The 25,381-nt window shown below is 41.6% G+C and overlaps 1 protein-coding gene across 1 annotated transcript; it reads left to right on the top strand.

Moving 5' to 3' along the window:
• Window positions 1-4,635: 4,635 nt before the first annotated feature.
• On the top strand, window positions 4,636-10,906 carry GHSR (growth hormone secretagogue receptor). The gene is made up of 2 exons (XM_003925107.3): window positions 4,636-5,694; window positions 7,810-10,906. The coding sequence occupies exons 1-2, from the start codon at window positions 4,899-4,901 to the stop codon at window positions 8,112-8,114; spliced, it is 1,101 nt and encodes a 366-aa protein (XP_003925156.1). The 5' UTR covers window positions 4,636-4,898; the 3' UTR covers window positions 8,115-10,906.
• The last annotated feature ends 14,475 nt before the right edge of the window (window positions 10,907-25,381 follow it).

The following is a 25,381-nucleotide window of genomic DNA, read 5'->3' on the forward strand; positions in this document are numbered from 1 at the left end:
GAAAAATGGGCAGAAGTCATAGTCCAGCAGTTCATATGAAAAGAAAAGCAAATGGCCCTTAAATGTATGAATATATGCTCATCTCACTAGAATAAATAAGTGCAAAGGAAAAACACAATGAGAAACTATTTCTCACCTAACCATCAAATTGGCAAAAATTTAAAAGTTGACAAAACTATGGTAGAGATTGAGAGAAATCAGGTGCTCTCATCCATTGCTAGTGGAGATACAAGGTGATACAATCCCATGGAGAGGAATGTGGCAATATATAACAAAATTACAGGACTTTGACCCTCTGATTTAACATTCCTAATTCTAAAAATATAATGTTATACCTGTTTCCTTATACCAAATTTCCGCATATGTTTTCAGAGTCCACAGTCAGGCACTATACACTGTTTCTCCATGCTGTATTGTGCCATTCAATAATTTGTATACTGCCATGTATCATTTCTTCTTCTTCTTTTGAGATGGAATCTTGCTCTGTTGCCCAGGCTGGAGTGCAGTGGTGTGATCTTGGCTCACTGCAACCTCCGCCTCCCAGGTTCAAGCGATTCTCCTGTCTCAACCTTCTGAGTAGCTGGGATTACAGACACTCACCACCATGCCCGGCTAATTGTTGTATTTTTAGAAGAGATGGGGTTTCATGATGTTGGTCAGAACTTTCTTGTGATCTGCCTTCCTCGGCCTCTCAAAGTGCTGGGAATTACAGGCATGAGCTACCACACCCAGCCTCATTTCTTCTTTTATTAAATTTTTTATATTATTCTGTAATACAGCTGTACAAATATAAAATTATATATACATTATCATTTATAGCAACAAAAGATTATTTAAAACACACAAATATTCATCAATAAACATTGGTTAACTGAAACTAAGGTACATCTTCATAGTGGAAACTGTGGATCTTTCCCTAGATGGATTATTTAAAAAAACATAAAAAAGAATATTGCTATGAGAGACTCCCAGGATATAATATTAAGTTGAAAAGGCAACATAGAAGATAGTCTAGTATGTATGTATACTACCTTTTCATAGGTCACACACATACACACACACACACACACAATTTACAATTATCATCTTATGATTTATAGATATCTAGATATTGTGAAATGATAATGATTATACACACACACATCCATATATGTGTATATATACACATACATGTATATAGCCCATACATATATACACACATATATGTATAGAATGTATAGCAATATATATTACAGCAATAAAAACTTATTTAAAACACAAATATTTATCAACAAACATTAGATGAAACTAGGTACCTCTTCATAATGGAAAATATGTAACTTTATTTATATCTATAGGATATACATATAAGGTATAGGTGTATAGAATATATGCTGTATATAGAATATTTTTATATATATGTATAGGATATATATATATATATATATATATATATATATATATATATATATCTCCTATCTCTGTCTAAAGAACCTAGTCCATAATGCTCCCAGGCCAATAACCAACCCCACTGCCCAAATGTAGGTCTCTAAATGCTGTTTCCCAGGACAGGTACCAAGGATTCTTGGAATAATGGTTGCTCCTAGTTCTCGTGTAGAGAATTTACAAGGTGAGCTTAAGGCATCTCATTTTGGCACAAAACACAGCATGGAAGCTCTAAAAGTCTAAGTGAGTCATGTCCAAAGAACCCTGGAGCCAACTTGAAGTGGATCTCATTGGTCAAAGATAAGACAATTTTAGTGTCTGAAAGACAAAAAGTCGTCATAACTGATTGGTATGTGGTGACTACATAAAAATCCACAAGTTAATAATAATACTTCTTACACAATTCATAGAAGAAGGCATACCAATTGTCAGTCCAAAATGCTTTTGTGTTCCTTGTCTGAACGGTTGAGGAAGTTTTGCTTTTTCTGACAGAACTGAATTCTTCAAGATCCAGCTCAGATGCTGCTTCCTCTGAGAAGCTTTCCCAAAGCCTCTATGAGATTTATTCATTCTCTGTATTCCATCAGAGCTCATTGTACATGCCTCTGTAAATGCACCTATCAATACTGTGTTAACATTACTTATTTAACTATATTTTCTCTCTAGACTGTAACTTTATAAATATAGCACCTGCCTGGGTTTTATTTATTTTGTTGCTCCTAGTACCTACCACATACTAAAGATAGGTTTATATACAATATCACGTAATATTTTACATGTTATAAATAAATAGATCAATTTCAGTAGCATCCTCTGTTTCTTCTGGGTCACGCAATATAGATTTGTCCATATTTTAGAAACTGGCGGAGTGCCATTACATGCTTCGCTATTTTAGCTAACATGAAAAAAAATTGCTCACAATAGTTTTTTGGTGTGTGTGTGTTTTTTTAATTTTTTTCACCTATCAACCATAGCTTTAGCACTGAGTAGACTAGAAAATATCCCACAGTATTTTCCTGATTCTCAGGCTTAGACAATAACTTCCCATCTTATTCTGATCTATCCCAGTCTATTTTCTCTCACTTTCTTTCCACATACATAAACCTACTGGTAATATAGGGCAGAGAGTAACAAAGTCAAAGTTACTGATTAAATAAAAACTTGTTAGTAATTGGTGGTTTGACTTAGTTGTAACATTTTAAAAATAGTAGTCTGAAATTAATGCTTTAAAAACTTAGTTTGGGGCTGAGTGTGGTAGCTCATGCCTGTAATCCCAGCAATTTGGGAGGCCAAGGCGGGCAGATCACGATGTCAGGAGATCGAGACCATCCTGGCTAACATGGTGAAACCCCGTCTCTACTAAAAAAAAAAAAAAAAAAAAAAAAAAAAAAAAAAATTAGCCGGATGTGGTGGCGGGCCCCTGTAGTCCCAGCTACTAGGAAGGCTGAGGCAGGAGAATCACTTGAACCAGGGAGGCGGAGGTTGCAGTGAGCAGAGATCATGTCACTGCACTCCGGCCTGGGCGGCAGATAGAGACTCTATCAAACACACACACACACACACACACACACACACACACCCCAAAACCTCAATTTGATCCAACGTCTAACACACCAGCGGCAACCAACCCACTATGTTAAATTTCCTGCATGAAACTTCCCTCGTGTAGTCTTTTACTGTATGGAGTCTTTCACGCACACGTGCACACATTCAGTAGGTCTTTGTGGACTTTTAGGCGTTAACAATTTAGGTAGTGGAGGTGGTGCAAACTGTCTGTGAAAGGCACGTGCCAACGCGTTCAGCTGAGGGGAAAACTCTCATACACAATAGGTGGCATCTCATCGGGTGAACGCCGATGTGTGTGGTCAAGACAGTGGCTAACGCCGGCCTGTGCTTCGGGGGAGTCTGGCCTGCTCCTCCGTGGGGCGGGACGGAGGCGTTAGAAGCGAGAGTTGGAACGGGTGAGAGAGGCGCGCAGCCGCCCCTCGAGCTGCGCTGCGCGGTAGGAGGGATGTGGCGCTGGCCGCGGTGCTGAACTTGTTCTCGGGGCGGTCCCGAAGTCGGTGGGCCGGGAGGGGCCAGCCGGGTTTCTGAATTCGCGGGCAACCGGCAATCTCACGTCCTCGGGTGTGGATTTCGGGCTCTGAGCAGGAGACGCCCAGACTCCTGAGGGCCACCTGGCTAGTGTAGGGATGGCCTTTGACCTATTCCCACCGGCGCAGCTTCTACTTCTCAAGAGCAACGCGTCTCCTATTTACTGAGTGCGTCCGGTGGTCCCTGACACTTGACATTCACCCCCCATGGTCCTCACAAAACACTGCAATTCAAAGAAAAAGAAGTAACGCCCAGGAGGTTGAAGACCTTGCCCAAGGGAACACGACTACCAAATGGCTGATCTCCCTCCCTGATGCTCAAAAAATGTTTCCTGCACACGTGCCAGCCTCAGTAGCCTCTTCTTGCTGGCTCCACATACCTCCAACTCTGCCTGTTTCCTTTCTCCTGTTCCCTCCCCGATCACCCTCGGCACCCCACCACCAGGTTTGCATCAAGCAAAAGTAACCTCCCCTACAGCAGACCCTCTATCACCACTAAGTGATACAAAACACTGGGATTCAGGACACGTTTTATTCACACATTTTGCCCCATGCGCTCAGAAGTCCAAACCGAGTGGCCAAACCGAGTGGGAGATCCAACACTGGTCCCCGAGACCCCAGCTTGCTGTGTGACCTTGGACAAGTAGTCACATCGCTGAACCTGAGTTCTAGAACTGCGTGAGATTATTCTTCGGTGCTCATCGGTATAGATACAAACACAAGGTCCTTTTTTTCTCTCTCTCTCTATCCTTCTCAAGTTGAGTTGGGCAAGCTCGCTTTTTCTTCCCACCAGGGCCATAGCCAGCTCCAGCCCTTGTGGAGAAAGAAATCAAGTCCCGGCTGCTAAAGGTGTTCTCCCCACCCCCAACCCCCGGGTGTGACCTGTCCTTCCGGGGCACACTAACCCAGCGTCGCCCAGGGCTCCGGAGAGAGCTCCTCACGCTCCCGCGTCACGTCGCCTGGTCCCTGCGGTCCTCAAGCGCTGGGACGCTTTGGGAAGTGCGAGATGGAGCTGGAGCGAGAACGCGAATGCAAGGCAGGGCTGGTGACAGGTATGTATATGGGCGCCGGCCAGAGCCTGTGTTGAGAGAGAGAAACTTTGGGGGAGACGGTGGGGGAAAGGGGAGGTGCCAGAGAAAGCAGTGGGTCAATCGCCCACTGACCATTACTCTCTCTCCCTCTTCCACGTCCCGATCTCACCTCTTCCCTCGGCTTCTGCCTCTCACCTCCCTCTCTTTTTTCTCCAAGCATCCTCCCTACGCGTCTGCACCCGCTCCTCCCTCGCGCCCTCCCGCGCCTAAGGGGACCTCCTCGGGAGCCAGCGCGGTCCAGTCTCCCAGCGCTGTCACTTCCCAGAGCCTGTTCGCCTGAGCCGGCAGCATGTGGAACGCGACGCCCAGCGAAGAGCCGGGGCTCAACCTCACGCTGGCGGACCTGGACTGGGATGCGTCCCCCGGCAACGACTCGCTGGGCGACGATCTGCTGCCGCCCTTCACTGCGCCGCTGCTGGCGGGCGTCACAGCCACCTGCGTGGCGCTCTTCGTGGTGGGCATCGCTGGTAACCTGCTCACCATGCTGGTGGTGTCGCGCTTCCGCGAGCTGCGCACCACCACCAACCTCTACCTGTCCAGCATGGCCTTCTCCGACCTGCTCATCTTCCTCTGCATGCCCCTGGACCTCGTTCGCCTCTGGCAGTACCGGCCCTGGAACTTCGGCGACCTGCTCTGCAAACTCTTCCAATTCGTCAGCGAGAGCTGCACCTACGCCACGGTGCTCACCATCACGGCGCTGAGCGTCGAGCGCTACTTCGCCATCTGCTTCCCGCTGCGGGCCAAGGTGGTGGTCACCAAGGGCCGGGTGAAGCTGGTCATCCTCGTCATCTGGGCCGTGGCCTTCTGCAGCGCTGGGCCCATCTTCGTGCTAGTCGGGGTGGAGCACGAGAACGGGACCGACCCTCGGGACACCAACGAGTGCCGCCCCACCGAGTTCGCGGTGCGCTCTGGACTGCTCACGGTCATGGTGTGGGTGTCCAGCGTTTTCTTCTTCCTGCCTGTCTTCTGTCTCACGGTCCTCTACAGTCTCATCGGCAGGAAGCTGTGGCGGAGGAGGCGCGGCGATGCTGCCGTGGGCGCCTCGCTCAAGGACCAGAACCACAAGCAAACCGTGAAAATGCTGGGTGGGTCTCAGAGCGCGCTCGAGCTTTCTCTCGCGGGTCCCCTCGTCTCCCTGTGCCTTCTCCCTTCTCTCTGAGTCTCCATCTCTATTTCCCCCTGAGCCTCTACCTCTTTTTTCAGTTTCTCTGGGCCTCTGTCTCTCTGCATGTCTCTCAATGATTCTCTCCCCTTGCTTTCTTGAGTGATGTCTTTGGTCTCTCAATCTCTGTCACTCTCTCTCCTCCCCCTTTGTCCATGTCTTGACTTTCTTACCGTCTCTATCTCTTTGTGTCTCTTTCTTCCTGTCTCACCTTTCTCTCTTTCATGCAAAAATGTCCCACATTTGTATTTCCCTAAAATGAATTCTATATCAGCCCAGAAACTCCACTTTAAAAATTGAGATATCTTATAAAAGTCTATTGTGGTCTTAAGCGTTAAAAGTGAGGACTGACTTCCTGCCTCAAATAGGATTTGTGAATATCTAAGTTACATTAAGAAAAGCAGGGCTTGGATCTAGAAAGTATTCAGTGGTAAATTCAACCTAAGGCATGATCAATTTGGATAAACCTATTAGAGATTATTCATTTTCCTTTCAATATTGTGATTTGTTTTCTGCTCTGCATTTTTTCAGATAATTGCATCAATTCTGTTTACCCTGTTGCTGTTTATACAGCTTTGTAAGGAAGTCAGTGACAAATAGGTAGTCTCATGTGTTTTCATGATTACCTGCCTCTTCAGGTAGGATAGAGTAGGGTAAGGTAAAGATAAACTAGAATAAACAAAGCTCCAACAGGAGAAAAAGAGACCTTGTGGCAACCAACAGAATTTATTGCTTCCCCAAATGACCCTTCAGGAACATCTGGGTACAATATCATAACTGGATTTGCAGAATGTTTATTGCACAAATTCAGTGTCTTTAAGTATGTGTGTTTGGTACAAGTGAGTAACAAAAAATGTGTTTATATCCCAGAAAAATATTAATTCTACTTGCGTTTTCAAAACCAAGGTCTGTATATTTTATTATTTAGATATTATAGTCAAGACTTCATGCTTACTGACATATTGTAAGGCTTCTTAGAAGTCATTCCAGGATGATTTCATATTTCCAATTTTACAATTCCTGGATCCTGCATATTAAAGTGATAGAGTTTATTCAAGGAATGTCAAAGATCTTATTTTCTGGACCAGTGATTCTCATGATATGACTCATAGGTTCTAAGTCCACCAGTGGTAGAGGACACTAAGCTCTCACCTATTAGATTCAGATTGTTATTTTGGCAGTTAAGTCACTACTATAAACTTAGTTTTACGAACGAGTTAAATACTTTCCTCCAATTTTATTTTCAAGCCATTAATTTCCTCACTGGTGTCTCAACACCAATGTTAACTTTCTTCTTCCTGGACATTTTGAAGGGGATCACTAATGTGTTACAAAGACTAAAAACTTATTTGCTATTATTTTTCCCCAGTTTCTGAATTTCAAACAACCTAAAAACTTAGACATCATTAAAAATTATCTTACACAGGCAAAATGAAGACTTGGATGGATGATAATTTATATGAGTTGGTTTAATAACAGCCTTACTTATATCTATTGTAGGTGGCATAGAATCACCCATCTCAGTGATTCTTAATCCTGATTGTTTGTTCAATCCTCTGTGAAACTTTAGAAAAAAAGGAAAAGAAAAGCATATCCCCTGATCTCCCTCTTAGAGATTTAAATTGACCAAGTCTATACTACATCCAAGGAATCTGCATTGTTTACAAAAATGCCCCAGGAGACTCGGGTGCACAGCTGTGGTTGGGTACAACAATTTTATGTGTGTGTTTAACACATAACAACTGCTGGGCTATTGTGAATAAATGGTCTAGTCAGTTGAGTCAATAGGTCAACTCAACACAAAATCACTCAGGTAGTTGTTAAATAGAAATGACTGGGAAGCTTGGTTAAAATTGTTGAACTGTTGGTCCAGACAGACTGAATCTTTGTTAAAATGTAGGAATGAGGAAGAAGAGAACACAATGTTTCTCTGAAGTCAATAGTCATAGTCCATGAAACAAAACAAAGTCTTAAATATAGAATGTGATTCGCTATGACATGTCTTGAGCTGATTATCTCTCTCCCATTGTCCTTCTAGCTGTAGTGGTGTTTGCTTTCATCCTCTGCTGGCTGCCCTTCCACGTAGGGCGATATTTATTTTCCAAATCCTTCGAGCCTGGCTCCTTGGAGATTGCTCAGATCAGCCAGTACTGCAACCTCGTGTCCTTTGTACTCTTCTACCTCAGCGCCGCCATCAACCCCATTCTGTACAACATCATGTCCAAGAAGTACCGGGTGGCGGTGTTCAGACTTCTGGGATTTGAACCCTTCTCCCAGAGAAAGCTCTCCACTCTGAAGGATGAAAGTTCTCGGGCCTGGACAGAATCTAGTATTAATACATGACCTAGCACATTGCTGATTACAGTCACTGCTTATTCTAAACCGGAAGCCATAGCACAGCAGAACTTGGGAAGAAGCTGAAGGTTAATTTTGGAATTAGGAACACGTAGATCCTGAAACAACTGGGAGGGAAAAAAGACATCATTTATGGGGTGTGAGCAGTCTGATTTGATTGCACACTTATTAGTGCTCTCATACACTATTTCTGCATATTCACTGCCTATGATTTTTCATTCTGCTGTGGGTGTTGGTGAGGGCTTTGCCATTCAGAGAAAGGAAGAAGGGCAGAGTGGGCAATCAGGGCACTTCGTGTTGGGTAAAGACAAATTTGCTTTGCTTTTTCATAATGATCAAAATTATTTGGTTAAAAGAATGACATTACATCAAAAATTTTAAAGTGTAACTTTTAAAAACCAGCAATGTTCATAAAGCTCTAGAGTAGTGCCGTCCAAGAGAAATATAACATAAGGCACATGAAAAAATTATTTAAAATAAATTTACATTCTTTTTTTCACACTAAGTCTTTGAAATCTGGCATACTTTTTACAGTTACAGAATCCCTCAATTTGGACACTAAGTTTCCATCAGTAATATTTGATGTATTTAGAGTTCATAAAATTTACAAGTAAAATGTAGATTCAACAACCTAAGTTGTCTAAACACATTTAAAAGTTTTCCAATAACTGAAACAACTGTAAACTTTTAACTTAAAATTAGTTAAAGTTAAAAATTCAGTTCTTCAGTTGCACTAGTTACACTGCAAGTATCCAACAGCTCGAGGTTACCACCCAGAACAGTGTGGCTCTAGAGTATATACAAAATTATCATTCCCCTTATAGAAAATGTTTAAAAATAAATACCCTTTTCCTAAAATGTTTTTATAGTGATGTTCACACAGCAGACTTTCAGAGTGATGAATACTAAAAAAATCATACCTAAATGTCCTGTTCTGTGTGCTCAGAAGAGAATGGATATGAAATGTGTAACATACATTTTTAAATTGAATTGCATGTGTTAATATTCAGGAAATGGAACTTAATAAAAAGTGTAGGTAATCACAAACTGCCTTATGTGGCTTAACAAAAGTTTTTAAGCCAATCATAAGGCTTTGATTTGTGGATAAGGGAATAATTTGTAACGTACTCTGCAAGCTTACAAGAAAATTAATGAAGTTAGAAATTTTTCAAGTCATGAAGGCAGGCCCATGTGAAAAACTCTGAATCCTCTAAATGCTACTGCTTATTGATACTAAAAACTTTCGAAGATCTGATAGCCATTTATTTTAAAATACCTATATTGTGTTCTGTCTCCAAATTAGTTTTGCTGCTTATATCCCATTGCTTATCTGATAGATACGATCACCTGGATTTCCAGACCCTCTCTTAATTGTAATTATGAATGAGTAGGTATCTTCAACCAAATATTGTACATTTGGTTATAAGTATATAATTTTCGTTTATGTTGGCATTGCATCCTATTTAGTCAACCCTTTCCATACTAAAGGTATTAACCCATAAGTAACTTTTTCATAATCCTGTGCAATACTGAGTCATATAAGCAGTTCCTTCATGAAGTTACTAGTTCACAACTATGGAATAGATGGAGCCCTTTAGGGAAATTCCTGCTGTGACTGTTTTTTCCTTCGTCAAAAAGAAAGATGATTGTGATGAAATAATTGATTGACTATTTAGTTTGGAATCATCCAAACACAATCATAATTAGAATTATTTCTCCAGAAAAATATTCCTGAGATCCATTCTGGTGCAGTTTTAACTGCACCATCAATGTGGTCTAAATAGAGAATGTTAGCAAGCTGATTATTTAGTTAATTCTTAAGAGTGCATCAATATTAAAAAAAAAAAAAACCAAACACTGACTCATTTAAGTCCAAGGGATACTAATTAGAGCATTGAGCATTACTGTCCTAAAGAGGAAGTTCAGCTTCCTGAAGCCTTAGAAAATTTTTGTCTACAGATACATCCCACTTGAGAAGAAACAAACAAGAAAACCTTGACCTCCATCACACAGTTGATTTCTTTGGAGAAAAAAATTCCAACTTTTAATTCATTGCTCAGCCTCCTCTCTTGCGGGTTTATGTCTAGTCTTGGCCTAACTCACTTCCAGGGAGCAGTTAACGTAGTAGGGACCACCACTGTCCTTCACCCGTATTAATCTGGAAACTCAGAGAATATATTGGAGAAAGAGATCTTTAATTTGTCTTCTTATATCATTGCCTTTTTATTGTTTATAGCTTCTTTATTTTAACAAACTCCTTAAATCATTTAAAACTCAGGGAAAGGAGGAACTTACACTGAGGAATATTGTTTGTAAAAGTCCCTCATTTCCGAAGCATTTGGTATGTGCCTGGTACGTTCTAAACTCTAACAATCAATAAGCCAAGGATTTTATCCTTAAGAAGCTCACAGTCATGTGTGTGTTATGTTGCAGTAGGCAATGGATAAGTTCTTTAAATTGTGAGGTAAACCGGTTGACATTGGATCAAGGGGCTGGCTGTTCATCCCATTGTGTTGCTGTGTATTTGGCTCAATATAAATTCAAGATGAGCTGTTCCTCCATCAACTGCTCAATTTTGTAGACACAGTTAATGTGTCTGCTAGCGGTAATTACACTCAACACATTCCTCATTAATGTAGGGAAAGTAAAGTGATCATTTTTACTCTGCGTTTCCATTTTCCTGGTTATCTTGCAATGAGATGTTTGTTACCACACTTTACTCTGTGGCACCAAATCAAGTGTTGGATAATTTTCATTGCAGGGAGTAACTGTTATATAAGTAAGAGATTTTTTTTTTTTTTTTTTTTTTTTTTTTTTGGAGACAAAATCTCTCACTGTTGCCCAGGCTGGAGTGCAGTGGCATGATCTTGGTTTACTGCAGCCTCCGCCTCCCAGGTTTATGAAATTCTCCTGCCTGAGCCTCACTAGTAGCTACAATTACAGGCGCATACCACCACACTTGGCCAATTTTTTATCTTTTTGGTAGAGATGGGGTTTCACTATGTTGGCCAGACTGGCCTCGAACTCCTGACCTCGTGAGTTGCCCGCATCGACCTCTGAAAGTGCTGTGATTACAGGTGTGAGCCACCGCACCCGACCATAAGTAAGAACTTTTAAGTAATTCCTTTATATGTTCATTACCATAAGTTATTCAAAATTAGAAGTTTCACCGTAATGAGATTTAGAAACACCTCTAGTGCCTGGCCACACCTTGAAAATGATTTTACAGTCAACTTTTTATTGCAGTGCAGGTTGATGTAATGAGATTTGACTTGAATTTCCACTTTTTCATGCTAACACTTTTATTAAGAATCTCATATCATACAAGCATTCTGTAATTTTTAGTTCAACATTGACAGTTTTAGCTTATTTTGTTTTTTGGTGGTTTTTTTTTTTTTTTTTTTTGCTATTTTTTAATTTATCCACATACTCGAATTTTGGTGTTTAAAAAACCGAGATTTTTTTGCAAGTCTGGTGCCTGAAATCTCTCTTGTCTTTTAAAAAGCAGTAAGAATATCTTTAAAACATGACATGTATATTTACATGTCAAAATTTCTTGTCACAGTGAGTGAATAGGACTTTCTGCTTTCACAAACACCGAATCTCTTGTAAGTAATGGCATTAAAGAATAAAGATAATGTCATTAACAGATAAACCATGTCTAATATAGTTCATTAGCTAATGGTTAGCCTATTTTTTTTTTTTTCAGTTTAAATTGCAACACCAGCCAGAATATATACAATTGTAACTTAACTGGGTGATTAGTGACCAATGCTAATTCCGTAAATTCACAACATAAATATTTTTTATCTAGAGAATTAACTTTTAGTCAAAATCAGCAGAAAACAATGTGCTAGTGATAGATGTTGTTTTAAGCTAACGGAACTTATTTATTCACATTAAATGAATGCAATCATGTTAGTCTTGATAAGAATCTGAGTTTGAAGCTTGTGAGGGGGAAAGTTTGGATGAGGCTTGTTTTGGTATTTTTTTCTTTTGAACTTCAGCTTACAGGATGCTACAGGCTAGCTTTTCATTGACAGAATTATCATTATCTTTAAACAAACAAACAAAAAAAGCTGCCATGCCTATTCTCCTCCCAACTGTCTGGATATTTGCTGGAATTCCAACTAATATTTTATGCTAGGACACAGGATATACCTTTGCTTAAGAACTACCAACCAAAACTGGCAAGCCAATAAAACTCTCAAAAAGCATGCCTCGAGTAAATGTTCAGAAAGTTCCACCAAAATGTATACAACTATTCTTTCCATAATTCCTCTCTCCCCCAGCCACAGAGAAAGCTTTGAGGAAGAATGATTTGAAAGATTTCCTGTGTCTTTAACGTCTTAAATCTAAACCATTTCTCTGCTCAAACAATAAAAACATTTGTGTTTTTCACTTTTACCACTATAGGTTGAGTATACTAGAAAACACTTGTTCATATCTATCTATCTATCTATCTATCTATCTATCTATCTATATATCTCCAAACAGCCTAGTCCCCTCACTGATATATGATGTATTCTACGTCTGTATAGATTCTCACACGTGGTTGATTTGTGTTGTTATAATGTGTCGTAAATGTCACTAATGATGTTTTGATTTGCAATTCTTTTTATTTAGGGATTTTCTGAATGTTAATGAAGAGTCCATTATAGCTTTCATGTACCTGTGGTGTGCAACTACACGTAGGTTTTTCTTCCTTTGAGTGTTCTTAACCAAACAATTACTTAATAAATGTATTTTTAAAGCATATGGCTGACTTCCTCCACTTGGTTATAAAAGTTGGTGTCTGGAATATTTTACCTCTACCCTTGTCTCAGATTGAGTTCTATTTTGACCTTTTAATTCCTGAAATATGTATTTTCCACCTATGGGAAGGTGTTTGTTATAGTACATTTTATTTCCCAAAGGCTCCAATAGCGAATAGTGAGTTAAACAATTCCTGTAAGAATTAAGAAGACTAAGGGACCCTGTGATGGACTGTGATTCCATGCTCTCTCACCTCTCTGACCCTTCCAGCCTGCCACTCCAGAGCCGATATGCCCTTCCTGGCATAGCACTAATATTTGGTCCAAAGATCATGATCTCTTTGGGTCAAGGAAAGGATATCTGTTCGTCTTGGACTCAGTAGCTACTCACTGAATTTCAGAAAAACAATGGTTTAAGGACTGGATTACGTGTCACCTGGTCATTAGCTTCCAGACACATGGATTCCAGGGGCTAATAAAATTTTAACGCTAAAATTGGAAACAGACAAATTTATTTGCCAATTAGGGGATTTTAAAATGCTCTAACACCAAGTATCACCGTCATTTCAACTTAAAAAGAACATAAACTAAGAAAAAAATATGTAAAGTACGTGATCTCAGAATAAAGGATAGTCACAGTACAAAAATTCAATGTATTCGACATAACACAAAATTATACATGTATGATGTTTTGAGTTAGTTACAATTTTAAAAAGCACCTAAGTTAAAATGTCTAAGAAAGACTTGCCAATAATTAGTAACACATTAAAGTAATCCAGGCAAGCAAATCATTGGATTGGTTTTTATGGATCTACTGAGGCTTTTTTTTTTTTTTTTTTTTTTTTGGAGACAGATTCTCGCTCTGTTGCCAGGCACCAAGCTGGAGTGCAGTGGTGCAATCTCGGCTCACCGCCACCTCTGCCTCTGGGTTCAAGCAATTCTCCTGCCTCAGCCTCCCAAGTAGCTGGGACTACAGGCGCACGCCACCACGCCCAGCCAATTTTTGTATTTTTTAGTAGAAACAGGGTTTCACCATGTTGGCCAGAATGGTCTCGATCTTCTGACCTCATGATCTGCCCGCCTCAGCCTCCCAAAGTGCTGGGATTACAGGCGTGAGTCGCCGCTCCTGGCCTCTCCAGTATCTTTTGACACCTGCTATCTGCCTCTCCTTTAATTCAATGCTAGCCAGGGCCCATTAGGCCCGTCCCCTCACTAGACCCTAGACTCAACTCTGAGGTCAAAGGAAGAGTAGGCAGCAGGCCCTCTCAGCAGGTCTCACATTCTGGGCTCATCTACAATGACTGGCTGCCCCTTGCCTCTGGATTCACAGTTCATCATCGGTTCCTGATTTCACAACCCACTTCCTTAAGAGGCCATCGGATTAGTTATAAATCAATACACATCTTCTGAAGAATAGTTTGACAGTATGTATAAAATTCGTACAATGCTTCCCCTTTGATACAGTAATTTTATATTGAGACGTGATTATGGAGAAGCACCATCTGTAACGGCGTTGCTTACCTCTGCGGTTCTCCTGCCTCTGCCTCCCGAGTAGCCAGGATTACAGGCATGTGCCACCATGCCTGGCTAATTTTGTAATCTTAGTAGAGATGGGGTTTCTCCATGTTGGTCAGGTTGGTCTTAAACTCCTAACCTCAGGTGAACTGCCTGCCTCGGTCTCCCAAAGTGCTGGGATTACAAGCATGAGCCACTGCGCCTGTCTCATCTATCTCTTTATTTCAAACACTTTCCTGGGGCAATTTAACTAACTCCTCCTTTTCAAAGAAAGCACGCAAAAACACTTGCTAAGAAAACAAAGTGGGTTCTGACACACACTGCTAGAAAATGTCAATTTTTCTGTCTTAGGTGGTGTTGATGGGAGGAATATTTGGTGGCTATTTATTGTTTCTGCATTTCTGCTATGGCTTTTACTGCAATCTTCAAGATGATGAAGTCAGTAGGGTCAGTGGAAAATGGAAAAACGTTATAGGCAGGTAGGTGGCTCATGCCTGTAATCCCAGCATTTTGGGAGACCCAGGTGGGCAGATCACTTAAGGTCAGGAGTTCGAGGCCAGCCTGGCCAACATAGTGAAACCTTGTCTCTACTAAAAACACAAAAATTAGCCCGGCATGGTGGCAGATGCATGTAGTTCTAGCTACTTGGGAGTCTGAAGCAGGATAATCACTTGAACCTGGGTGGTGGAGGTTGCAGTGAGCCGAGATTGTGCCACTGTACTCCAGCCTGGGCAACAGAACGAGACTACATCTCAGAAAAAAACATTATAGATTATGTACCTTTGCAATAAGTGCAGGAAATAAAAGTTGAGGAGCCCTCCTCTAGAGGATAATAGAAACACTTTTTAAAATGACAACGCGATTGAATTTTGCTAAAAATCTACTGAAGTGAGTAATTATTTCAATAAAAACTATGTCCAAATATTTGCTAAAAATCTACTGAAGTTAGTAATTATTTCAATAAAAAGTACGTCCAAATATAACAATTTAACACACGGGACAGCAGAAGGCACATTTAAATTTCAGTATGCAAAGCAGGTTTTTCCATTTAGATGAAACAATTGTTCTTTTAAATTAATTTTACGCATTTTGGAGTCTAGTTTCTTACACATGCACAAAAAGTTTGTGACAGTTGTTACTGTGTTGGCTCCATTGTCAGAAGACAATCTTGGCACACAGTTAAATGAGGTCAATTTTATAACAGTGCCATCACATGCTTTAAATAACAGATTAGCTAATCTCACCAATGGACTGAGTTTTCCACCCAATTGATGGAATTGAAATAAACCTTTTGGAAATCCTTCTGTTCATTGAAATATTTTACATTATTGAAAACGTAACTGAAATTTTATTAAAAGATCTCCATTGAAGTTAGATGTATTTAATTTAGTGTGATCATACAAATATGATTTTGGTGGGATGTAGTGTCATGATAGAAGCAATGTTCTTACTAAATTATAAATCCTATAAAACAGACATCCAAGCATGGAATTGATTGTGGTACCCACATAACACATAATTCACCCAAAGAAGTTGTGATATTCTGTCAATTAAAAAGAGAAGAAGAAGAATTGGGCCAGGCGCGATGGCTCTCACCTGTAATCTCGGCACTTTGAGAGGCTGAGGCAGGCAGATCACCTGAGGTCAGGAGTTGGAGATCAGCCTGGCCAACATGGTGAAACCCCATATATACTAACAATACAGAAATTAGCCAGGCATGGTGGCAGGCACCTGTCATCCCAGCTACTCAGGAGGTTGAGACAGGAGAATTGATTGAACCCAGGAGGTGGAGGTTGCAGTGAGCCAAGATCATGCCAAAAATTACACAACTATGATTTGAGTTTGTCCCCACCAAAACTCAGGTTGAAATTTGATCCCCATTGTGACAGTGTTTGGAGTGAGGCCTAGTGAGAGGTATTTGCGCCATGGAGTAGAATCCCTCATGAATGACTTGGTACCATTCTTACTCTAGTGAGTGGGTTCTTGCAGTAGTGAGACTGATAGAGTTTGGCTCTCTGTCCCCACCCAAATCTCACCTTGTAGCTCCCATAATTCCCATGTAAGTACCTGGTGGGATATAGTTGAATCATGGGGGTGGGTCTTTCACATGCTATTCTCGTAATAGTGAATAAGTCTCAGGAGAACTGACGGTTTTAAAAATGAGACTTTCCCTGCACAAGCTCATTCCCTTTGCCTGCCACCATTCTCCATGTAAGATGCGACTTTGTCCTCCTTGCTTTCCACCATGACTGTGAGACCTCCCCAGCCACGTGGAACTGTAAGTCCGTTAAAACCCCTTTGTCTTCCCAGTCTCAGGTATGTCTTCATCAGCAGTGTGAAAACAGACTAATACTGTCAATTGCTACAAGTAGAGTGGGGTGCCACTGAAAAGATACCCAAAAATGTGGAAGCAACTTTGGAACTCGTTAGCAGGCAGAGGTTGGAACAGTTGGGAGGGCTCCGGAGAAGACAGGAAAGCATGGGAAAGTTTGGAACTCCCTAGAGACTTGTTGAATGGCTTTGCCCAAAACGATGATAGCAATATGGACAATAGAGCCCAGACTGAGCTGGTCTCAGGTGGAAATGAGAAACTTGTTGGGAACTAGAACAAAGGTGACTCTTGTTGTGTTTTAGCACAGAGACTGGCAGCATTTTGCCCCTGCCCTAGAGATCTGTGGGACTTTGAACTTGAGAGAGATGATTTAGGGTACTTGGCAGAAGAAATCTCTAAGCAGCAAAGCTTTCAAGAGGTGACTTGGGTGTTGTTAAAGGCATTCAGTTTTATATGGGAAGCAGAGCATAAAAGTTTAAAAAATTGCAGACTGATAATGTGATAGAAAAGAAAATCCTGTTTTCTGAGGAGAAATTCAAGCCAGCTGCAGACATTTGCATAAGTAAAAAAGAGCCAAATGTTAATCCCAAGTCATGTGGGAAATATGTCTCCAGGGCATGGCAGAGGTCTTTGCGGCAGCCTTTCCCATCAAATGCCCAGAGGTTTAGGAGGAATAAATGGTTTCCTGGGCCAGACCCAGGTTCCCTTTGCCGCGCACAGTCTAGGAAGTTGGTGCCCTGAATCCCAGTCACTCCAGCTGTGACTAAAAGTGGCCAAGGTACAGCTCAGGCTGTTGCTTCAGAGTGCTGAAGCCTTAAGCCTCAGCTTCCATGTGGTGTTGAGCCTGTGTGTGCACAGAACTCAAGAATTAAGGTTTGGGAACCTCTGCCTAGATTTCAGAAGATATATAGAAATGCCTGGATGCCCAGGCAAAGTCTGCTGCAGGGTGGGGCCCTCATGGAGAAGCTCTGCCAGGGCAGTGCAGAAGGGAAATGTGGGGTCAGAGCCCCCACACAGAGTCCCTACTGGGGCCCTGTCTAGTGGAGCTGTGAGAGAAGGGCCACCATCCTCCAGACCCAAAGTGATACAGTATTACAGATAGATACGGCCACCTAAATGATTAAAGTATGCAGATATATGCCAAGAATAATTTTCTTACTGATACTATTTTCAAACATTCAGGATATCAGTATAAAGATACTGCTTTGTTTTGCCTTCATATGGTAGTGTTGTCAGTGTGAGGCCCTAAAGGAAGACTTTCCCGAAGGTCTGCCGCACACTGTTGTTACGAGGCCAAGATTTCCATTCAATCTTGGGAGCCAAGAGCAAGAACTGGATATCAGATAAATGTCAATGCCTATTTCACCTGAATTCTGGGCTTTCAATGGCTGTGTGACCCTTCTTTATCAGTGCCTCTCTTCCTCTATCTTTTTCTATACCTGTAGCTCCAAAAGAGCTTCAAGATGTGTAGCACTGATGGGCAAAAAGAGAGAGGGAGAGACTGACGATTTTCCTTGGCACTGATAACAGCTACATGGGGAATCAGCACTGTGGCACAAGCAACCCCCCTGAAGGAAATCAACCTTGTTAAGATGCAGTTTTGTAAGGAAGATGGTGTTCCAGCTGGGCTCACTCTAAGCACTGGACTCTTGACTTGGAAGGACTGGTCTGCAGTATTGGTCTTCTCAATTTCCAGGCCCTTTACCCCTTCCTCACTTCAGCCACGTATGCTTAAGGTTTTACACTGGACCAGTGTCACCAGGAGCTTCTCCTCCTCTGAAATCTTGCACCTAAACATCCCATACTGTGACCATAACCTTCTCTCATTCCAGGACTCTCAGCTGTTACTCCCTCCACACCGAATTTCTCACAGTTCTGGAGACTGGAAAGTCCAAGATCAAGGCCAATTTAATGTCTGGGGAGGGCTCATAGCTGGTGCCTTCTTGCTGTGTTCTGACATGGCGGAAGAGACAAGCTAACTCCGTGGGCTCTTTTAGAAGGACACTAATTCCAATCGTGAGGATGTTGCCGTCATGACTTAATGACCTCCCGAAGGCCCCATCTCTAATACCATCACCTTGGGGGTTAGGATTTCAACACATAAATGGGGGTGGGCACAAACATTCAGGTCACAGCAGCTCTCTTTCATATTCTTCACAGAATCTGTTTCAAACCTTCTCTGTTTGCCACAACCCACACCAGTAACATAAATGTTACTTCAAACAGGGAATAAGAAGCCATTCATTGAGAATTCTCTTGGTTCATTGCCACCACGTGGAAAAGGTCCTCTGGAGTTGCACACGCCCTTTGGTCCTCTGATCACATCACAGCAGGAGTAGTGTCTGTCCTCCCAAACAAAGACATCTTCTCCAGCAGTGCACTGCTTCTTTTCCCTCCCACCTCCATGATTATCCTATCTCCCCCTAAAGCTTCATCCCTCCCCTCTCTGTGGGCATCTATCATCAGTGTTTAAGCCTGCTTAAGATTTCCTATCATAGAAAGACTTTGCTTAATCCCTTCTATGGATTGCATTGTGACACCCCCCTGCCAAATTCATATGTTGAAACCTAAACCCTAACAGGATGATATTTGGAGATGGGACCTTTGGAAGGTAACTAGGTTTCCATAAAATCGTGAGAGTGGGGCCCTTATAATGGCATTGCTGTACTTAAAAGAAGAGGAGAAACCAGAATCCAGCCACCCTCCACCAAATGAGGACACAGTGAGAAAGCAGCTGTCTACAAATCAGAAAGGGCACTCTCACCAGGCACCGACCATGCTGGCACCTGGATCTGGGTCTTCCAGCCTCCAGAACTGTGAGAAATGTCAGCCACGCAGTCTGTGGTATTTTGTAATAGCAGCCTGAGCCGGTTAAGACATTCCCACAGTGCCATCCAGCTGCTATCCTATGTCTCTTTTCCCCCTTACAGCCAAACTTGTTGAAATACAATTTCCACTCTCTCTCGCTCCACTCTTTATTAACCTACTGACATTGTACAATGAGAACGGCACGAGAAAGAAAAAAAGGTTTAAAAAGGTCACACATGGCAGCTGGGACCAACTTGGTCCGTCCAATGGAGAAAACTCACGTTGTATAATTGCCCAATAATTATTTCACTGTAATTGAGTTATGTGCTATGGTAGAGAAGTTCTCGGTAGATGTTGTGAAAGCCTCTTTCTGCTCCCTTGGTCTGGGGCATGACACTGTGGAGGGGATCCCTGGGGTAGTGACACTTATACCATAATGTAAAGGATGAGTGGGAGTGGACCGGATTGCTCAAGGGAGGGGCATAAAGAACAGTGTGGAAAAGGTCTGAGTTGGAAAGGAACATGACATGTTTGAGGAACTGAAGGAAGATCAGCGTGCTGGAGCCTAGAGGGCAAGAGAGAGGGTGGCCTAAGGTGGACACTGTTCTGGAGGCAGGCAGGGCCTTGGGGGCTATGCCAGGGACAGCATGATTATCCCAAGAGCAATGTACAGTCAATGAAGGGTTTGTAGTGGGAGAGTGAGTGAAGGGGTAGCATTTGCATTTAAGGAAGACCAGTTTGTCTGCTGGTGGGGTGGGGTTGAAGGAGATGGGATGAATAACAGGAAACTTCCCTTCAATAATAATTAAGGACTTCTCAAAGGGAGAAAAGACAAATAATACCGTATCATTTCCACGCGTGGTGTGATCAAAGGGCTGGTTTGTGGAACCCATTTATTCAGCGGCCTGTGCTTGCTTATAAAAGGCTTTAGTATAAAAAGTCATGAGTCTCAGCACTGCTTAAGACAAAGTATCAGAAAGAAAGTTTCTCTTGACCTCAGGGCTGTGAGTCTATCTTGTTTTGGCATCAGTGAGACTCTGGCTTCCTGGGCCATTCCTTTTCTATCTTCACCGTGGCAGCCATCATGGGAATCAGCACAGCAGATGGTGGCTCACAGATTGAAATGGGGAAATGGAAGCATTTTCACTTTGTTTTCTGGGCCTTCATCAACCAGCAAGTGAATGTTAAGCCCTAAAGCCTTAACTGGCTTAAAACCCTCCATCAGTTAGGAGCCTGAAAGATGTGTGAAAGTCTTGTTTATTCATGGAGAGTTTGTTTTATAGTGAGAGATGGAGAGGAGCATCTATTAGGCTAGACAGAGGTGTGGAAATTTATCCTCTGCTTCCTTGTCTCAGTGAGCAATGGCTACCCATTTCCTGAAGCATGAAGTCCAGGTTTATGCTGAGATCCAAAGCTCTGCCCAGTCAGATCTATTCAGACGTCTACTGTTATCTCCTTTGCCCCCCTGCATGCCTTTGAACTCCAGTCATCTGAGCTATTATTTGGTCCAGGTATAGGCCCCGTATTTTCTTTTTGTTTTGCTGATTAATTCATTATGTATCCAGATAGTAGGAATGAAGTCATGAGCAAAGCTCAGTTCCTGTTTGCATAGAGTTTACATTCTGGTGAGAGATAGGCAATCAATATTATTCAATCATCTTTATTTTCATGTATATCTAGTAGATCAGCATTGTGAACTGTCTTTCTAGATACTTCTGTATATATACATTGCCTCCACACAAACATGCAGGCATGCACAAACACACACACACTTTTTTATCAAATAGAGTAAAATTATCAGAGTGAAAAGACATTACATTGCCTCCACACGCACAAACTTAATGGAATGGTAGAAAATATTTGCAAGTGATATGTATTACTTTATTCTCATGCCACTATAAAGAAATACTAAAGACTGGGTAATTTATAAAGGAAAGAGGTTTAATTGACTCACAGTTTTGCAGGGCTAGGGAGGCCTCAGGAAGCTTACAATGATGACAGAAGGGGAAGCAAACATGTCCTTCACTTGCCTTAGCAAGGAAAAGTGCCAAGAAAAGGGGGAAACGTCCTTTATAAAACCATCAGCTCTCGTAAGAACTCACTCACTGTCATGAGAAAAACATGGGGGTAACTGCCCCAATGATTTAATTACCTCCCACCAGGTCCTTCCCACAACATGTGGGGATTATGGGAACTAAAATTCAAGATGAGATTTGGGTGAGGACACAGCCAAACCATATCACCATACATCTGGCAAAGGGTTAATATCTCAAATATGTAAGGAACTCAAATAACTCAATAGCGATAAAACAAATAACTCAATTTAAAAACGATCAAAGGACCAGAATAGACATTTCTCAAAAGAAGATATACAAGGGGCCAAAAGATACATTAAAAATGCTCAACACCCCAATCATTAAGGACATGCAAATTAAAACCACAATGAGATATTATCTCATACAGGTCAGAATGGCTATTAACAAAAAGATGAAATTTAACAAGTGCTGGCAAAAATGTGCAGAAAAAGCAACCCTTGTACCCTGTTGGTGGAAATGTAAATTACCACTGCTATTATGGAAAACAGTATGGAGGTTTCTCAAAAACTACAAATAGAATTATCATATGATCTGGCAATCCCACTTCTGGGTATATAGCCAAAAGATTTGAAATCCAAATGTTAAAAGAAATAATCTGCACTCCCATGTTCATTGCAGCATAATTCACAATAGCCCAGTTATGGAATCAAATTAAGTGTCCATCAATAGATGAATGGATTTTAAAATGTGTTATAAACACACAATGGAATATTATTCAGCCTTGAAAAGGGGAAATTACATCTTCTGTGACAACATGGATGACCCTGGAGTACATTGGGCTTAATGAATTGAGCCAGGCACAAAAAGAGCAATACTGCATGATCTCACTTACATGTGGAAGCTAAAAAATTGAATGCATAGAAGTTGGGTACAGAATGGTGCTTACTAGAATGTGGGGAGTGGAAGGAATGGGATATGTTATCAAAGGACACAATGTTTCAGTTAGACCAGTGGAGAAAGTGATAAGTATTTGAAGTGATTGATAGACATTTCAATGAATTTGAGTCCGTTATTCCACATGGTCTATATGTCATTTTGTACCCCATAAATATAAGCAATTATAACGTGTCACTATACAATTTCAAAAAGAGAGAACTTTTCCTTCAGCAGCCTGTATAATATAGTGTCTTCCTAGTCCCCTTATCTTCTTTTAGGTTCTTTCAAAGTACAGACCTGAAGGAACTGAGTGTTCAAGCCATATGACTGTCTACTGATAAACGAAAGGGCATTTCAGACTGAAAAAATATGAAGGAAAATATGAAAGGCCACAGAGCTGATTGTGTAGGAGCTGCAGCTAGATAGCAGAGCTTCTGACTCTTAGTCCAGGTTTTTTTCTGTCTTAAACACATTCTTTTGGAAAGGAAGAAATTTATCTCCTTCCATTAATGATTTGTTGTCTTCCCCCTTAGAATCTAGACGGTACTCATCAGTCATTGTTGTGCATACGGGTCACCTGGGGATTTTGTTAAATGCAGAGTCTCATTCACAGGATCTGGGGTGGGCGGGAGAGGGTGTATTTCTAACAAGACCCCATGTGTTATTCAATGCTGCCAGTGCATAGATCACGTTTGGAGTCGCAAGAATTGAGAAGTTGCTACATGGCTAAAATTTTAGAAAGATTCCTCAACTCCCACTGCTTTGCCTCTCTTGGGCTCTACTTTTCTTCCTTCCCCATTGTTCCCTGAATTGCTTCGCCTCTTTCATTTTCAAGTCTGCTCTTCCTACTTAAATGATTCTCTGGGCGTCTATCTCTGAATCAGGGTTTTACTCCTGTGTGCTCGCCACGAGTGCGATCATTTACAATCATACCTTTATCTCCCGCCATCGGCTTCACACTAGAATTGCCTGGGGAGGTTATAAAAAAAAAAACAAACACTGATGCCAGGGTCACGTACCAAACCAATTAAATAGAAGTTTCCAAAGAGAGAGTCCAGGCATAAATAATTTGAATATTTCCAGTGCTTTCCATATGCAGCGAGGATTAAGAACCTCTGAACTCTAGATAAATTACAGATATTGCCAGTAGCTGAAGTCTCTCACCTGAGCTCTCTCTATGAATTTCTTTCAAGTTATATGCCAGTAACACAGTAGGATTCCTCAATTATGATTGTTATTCATATTCTGAGAATGTCATTTATTAATTTTTCAGGAAAGAAAGAAAATCCAAGAATTGGAAAATCTGCATGCAACGTGGTTACAAGAGGCTTACCCCACAGCACTGTGAGTGTACTAAATGCCACTGAATTTTGTGTTACAGGAATTTCACTTCAATAAAAAGAGGCAAAAGAAAGAAAAAAAGGACAGAAAGGAAAAGATAGAAGAAAAGAAATGAGAAAGAAAGGAAGGGGAGAGGAAGAAAGGAAGGGAGAAAGGGAGGGAGGGAAGGGAGGGAAGGAAAAGAAAGAAGAAGGAGGAGGAGGAAGGAAGGAAGGAAGGGAAATGAAAGGAAGAAGGAGAGAAAGAAAAGATGAAAGAGAAAGAAAGAAGCAAGAGAAAGAGAGAAAGAGAGAGAGAGGGAGGGAGGGAGGGAGAAAGAAAGAGAGAAAGCAAGCTGACCAATACTTCATCCCTTTCGTAAGAACAGTTCAAAATTCTCAACACACAAAATGAAGATTAAAGTCTGTGTAGATGATGTGTCTTAGGGCATCTGTCTGTGCCATGAGCAGAGGAGGACTGTCCCTACCAAAGGCCATTCTCAGAACAACTGACCCTAGCAGCCATTTTCTACTGTGAAAAATCTGTTCTTTCTAGCTGCACGTGGTTGAACCAGTGAGAGCCATACGATCCAAGTCATTCACAGGCAAATGACTCGGGCCAATTATCTCTTGAGATTTTGAACTAATATAATCAGAAACCCAGGTGCACTGGCATTGAGCATTCGACTTTTAAAATCATGCGGGGTCAGAGCTGAAGTTAAAAAATTTAAGCCATGTACAAGTCCAGTTTTAAGGGACCAGAAGTTATGAATAAGCAGAGAAAACAAGAGAACAGGAAAGAAGTCTACTAAACTAGCATGAAAGTAACTCCGGGAGAAAGGCAGACCAACTAGAAGCCCAGTCCTGGGTCCGTACAGATAACAGGCTAAGATCAAACAAAAACTCGCGTGTGGTGAACTAATCTCGGATTGTCATTTCCAGGGAACCATGGAGAGCAAGAGTGCGGCATGGACATCTTAAGATTTGTCTGCAGTTATTTCAAAGACCTCAAAGAAAAATGCCTCAGAGTGACCCATCTAAACGAAGGCATGCCCAGGTCAGTGCCTGTCTTCTGACTCCTTCAGGAGCTTGTCTGAACTCCTCAGTGAAGTACATGTGGCTTCCCATGACCTGAAGCCCCTTGAATCAATTCTTCTGCTGCATTTTCTCACTCCTCGGCCTCCTATTTGAATACTCCAAATTGAATACGGTAATTCCTCTGGAGTATCTCCCTCTCTCCTTCATCCCCTCGCTGGGCTCTGCCTTCCAGGAACTTTAATCCAAGCAGAATGGAATAAGCAACATTTATTGCATATTTGCTGAGTGTTTTCTTACTCTTTAAGGCACATCTCAGGTACTGCTTCCTAAAATTCATCACCAACATCACCTCCCCAACTCCAGTGAGGGACCCTTTCTTTCGGATACAATGATACAAAAACCTAAATCATTCTCATTGCATTTATCATGCGGAGGTATTTATCTGCTTACAATGTCTGGCTTCACCACTAGAACGTAAACCCACATGATCAGGGGTTTTCCTCCCCAGTTTTCCTTG

The sequence above is a fragment of the Saimiri boliviensis genome, chromosome 9 (assembly GCF_048565385.1).
Source record: "Saimiri boliviensis isolate mSaiBol1 chromosome 9, mSaiBol1.pri, whole genome shotgun sequence".
NCBI classification, from domain to species: Eukaryota; Metazoa; Chordata; class Mammalia; order Primates; family Cebidae; genus Saimiri; species Saimiri boliviensis.

Excerpts from the sequence above, each read along its gene's own strand:
- GHSR (XM_003925107.3), top strand. The coding sequence starts at position 4,899 with ATGTGGAACGCGACGCCCAGCGAAGAGCCGGGGCTCAACCTCACGCTG. Across the intron at positions 5,695-7,809 it reads GCAAACCGTGAAAATGCTGG|CTGTAGTGGTGTTTGCTTTC; the intron begins GTGGGTCTCAGA and ends TTGTCCTTCTAG.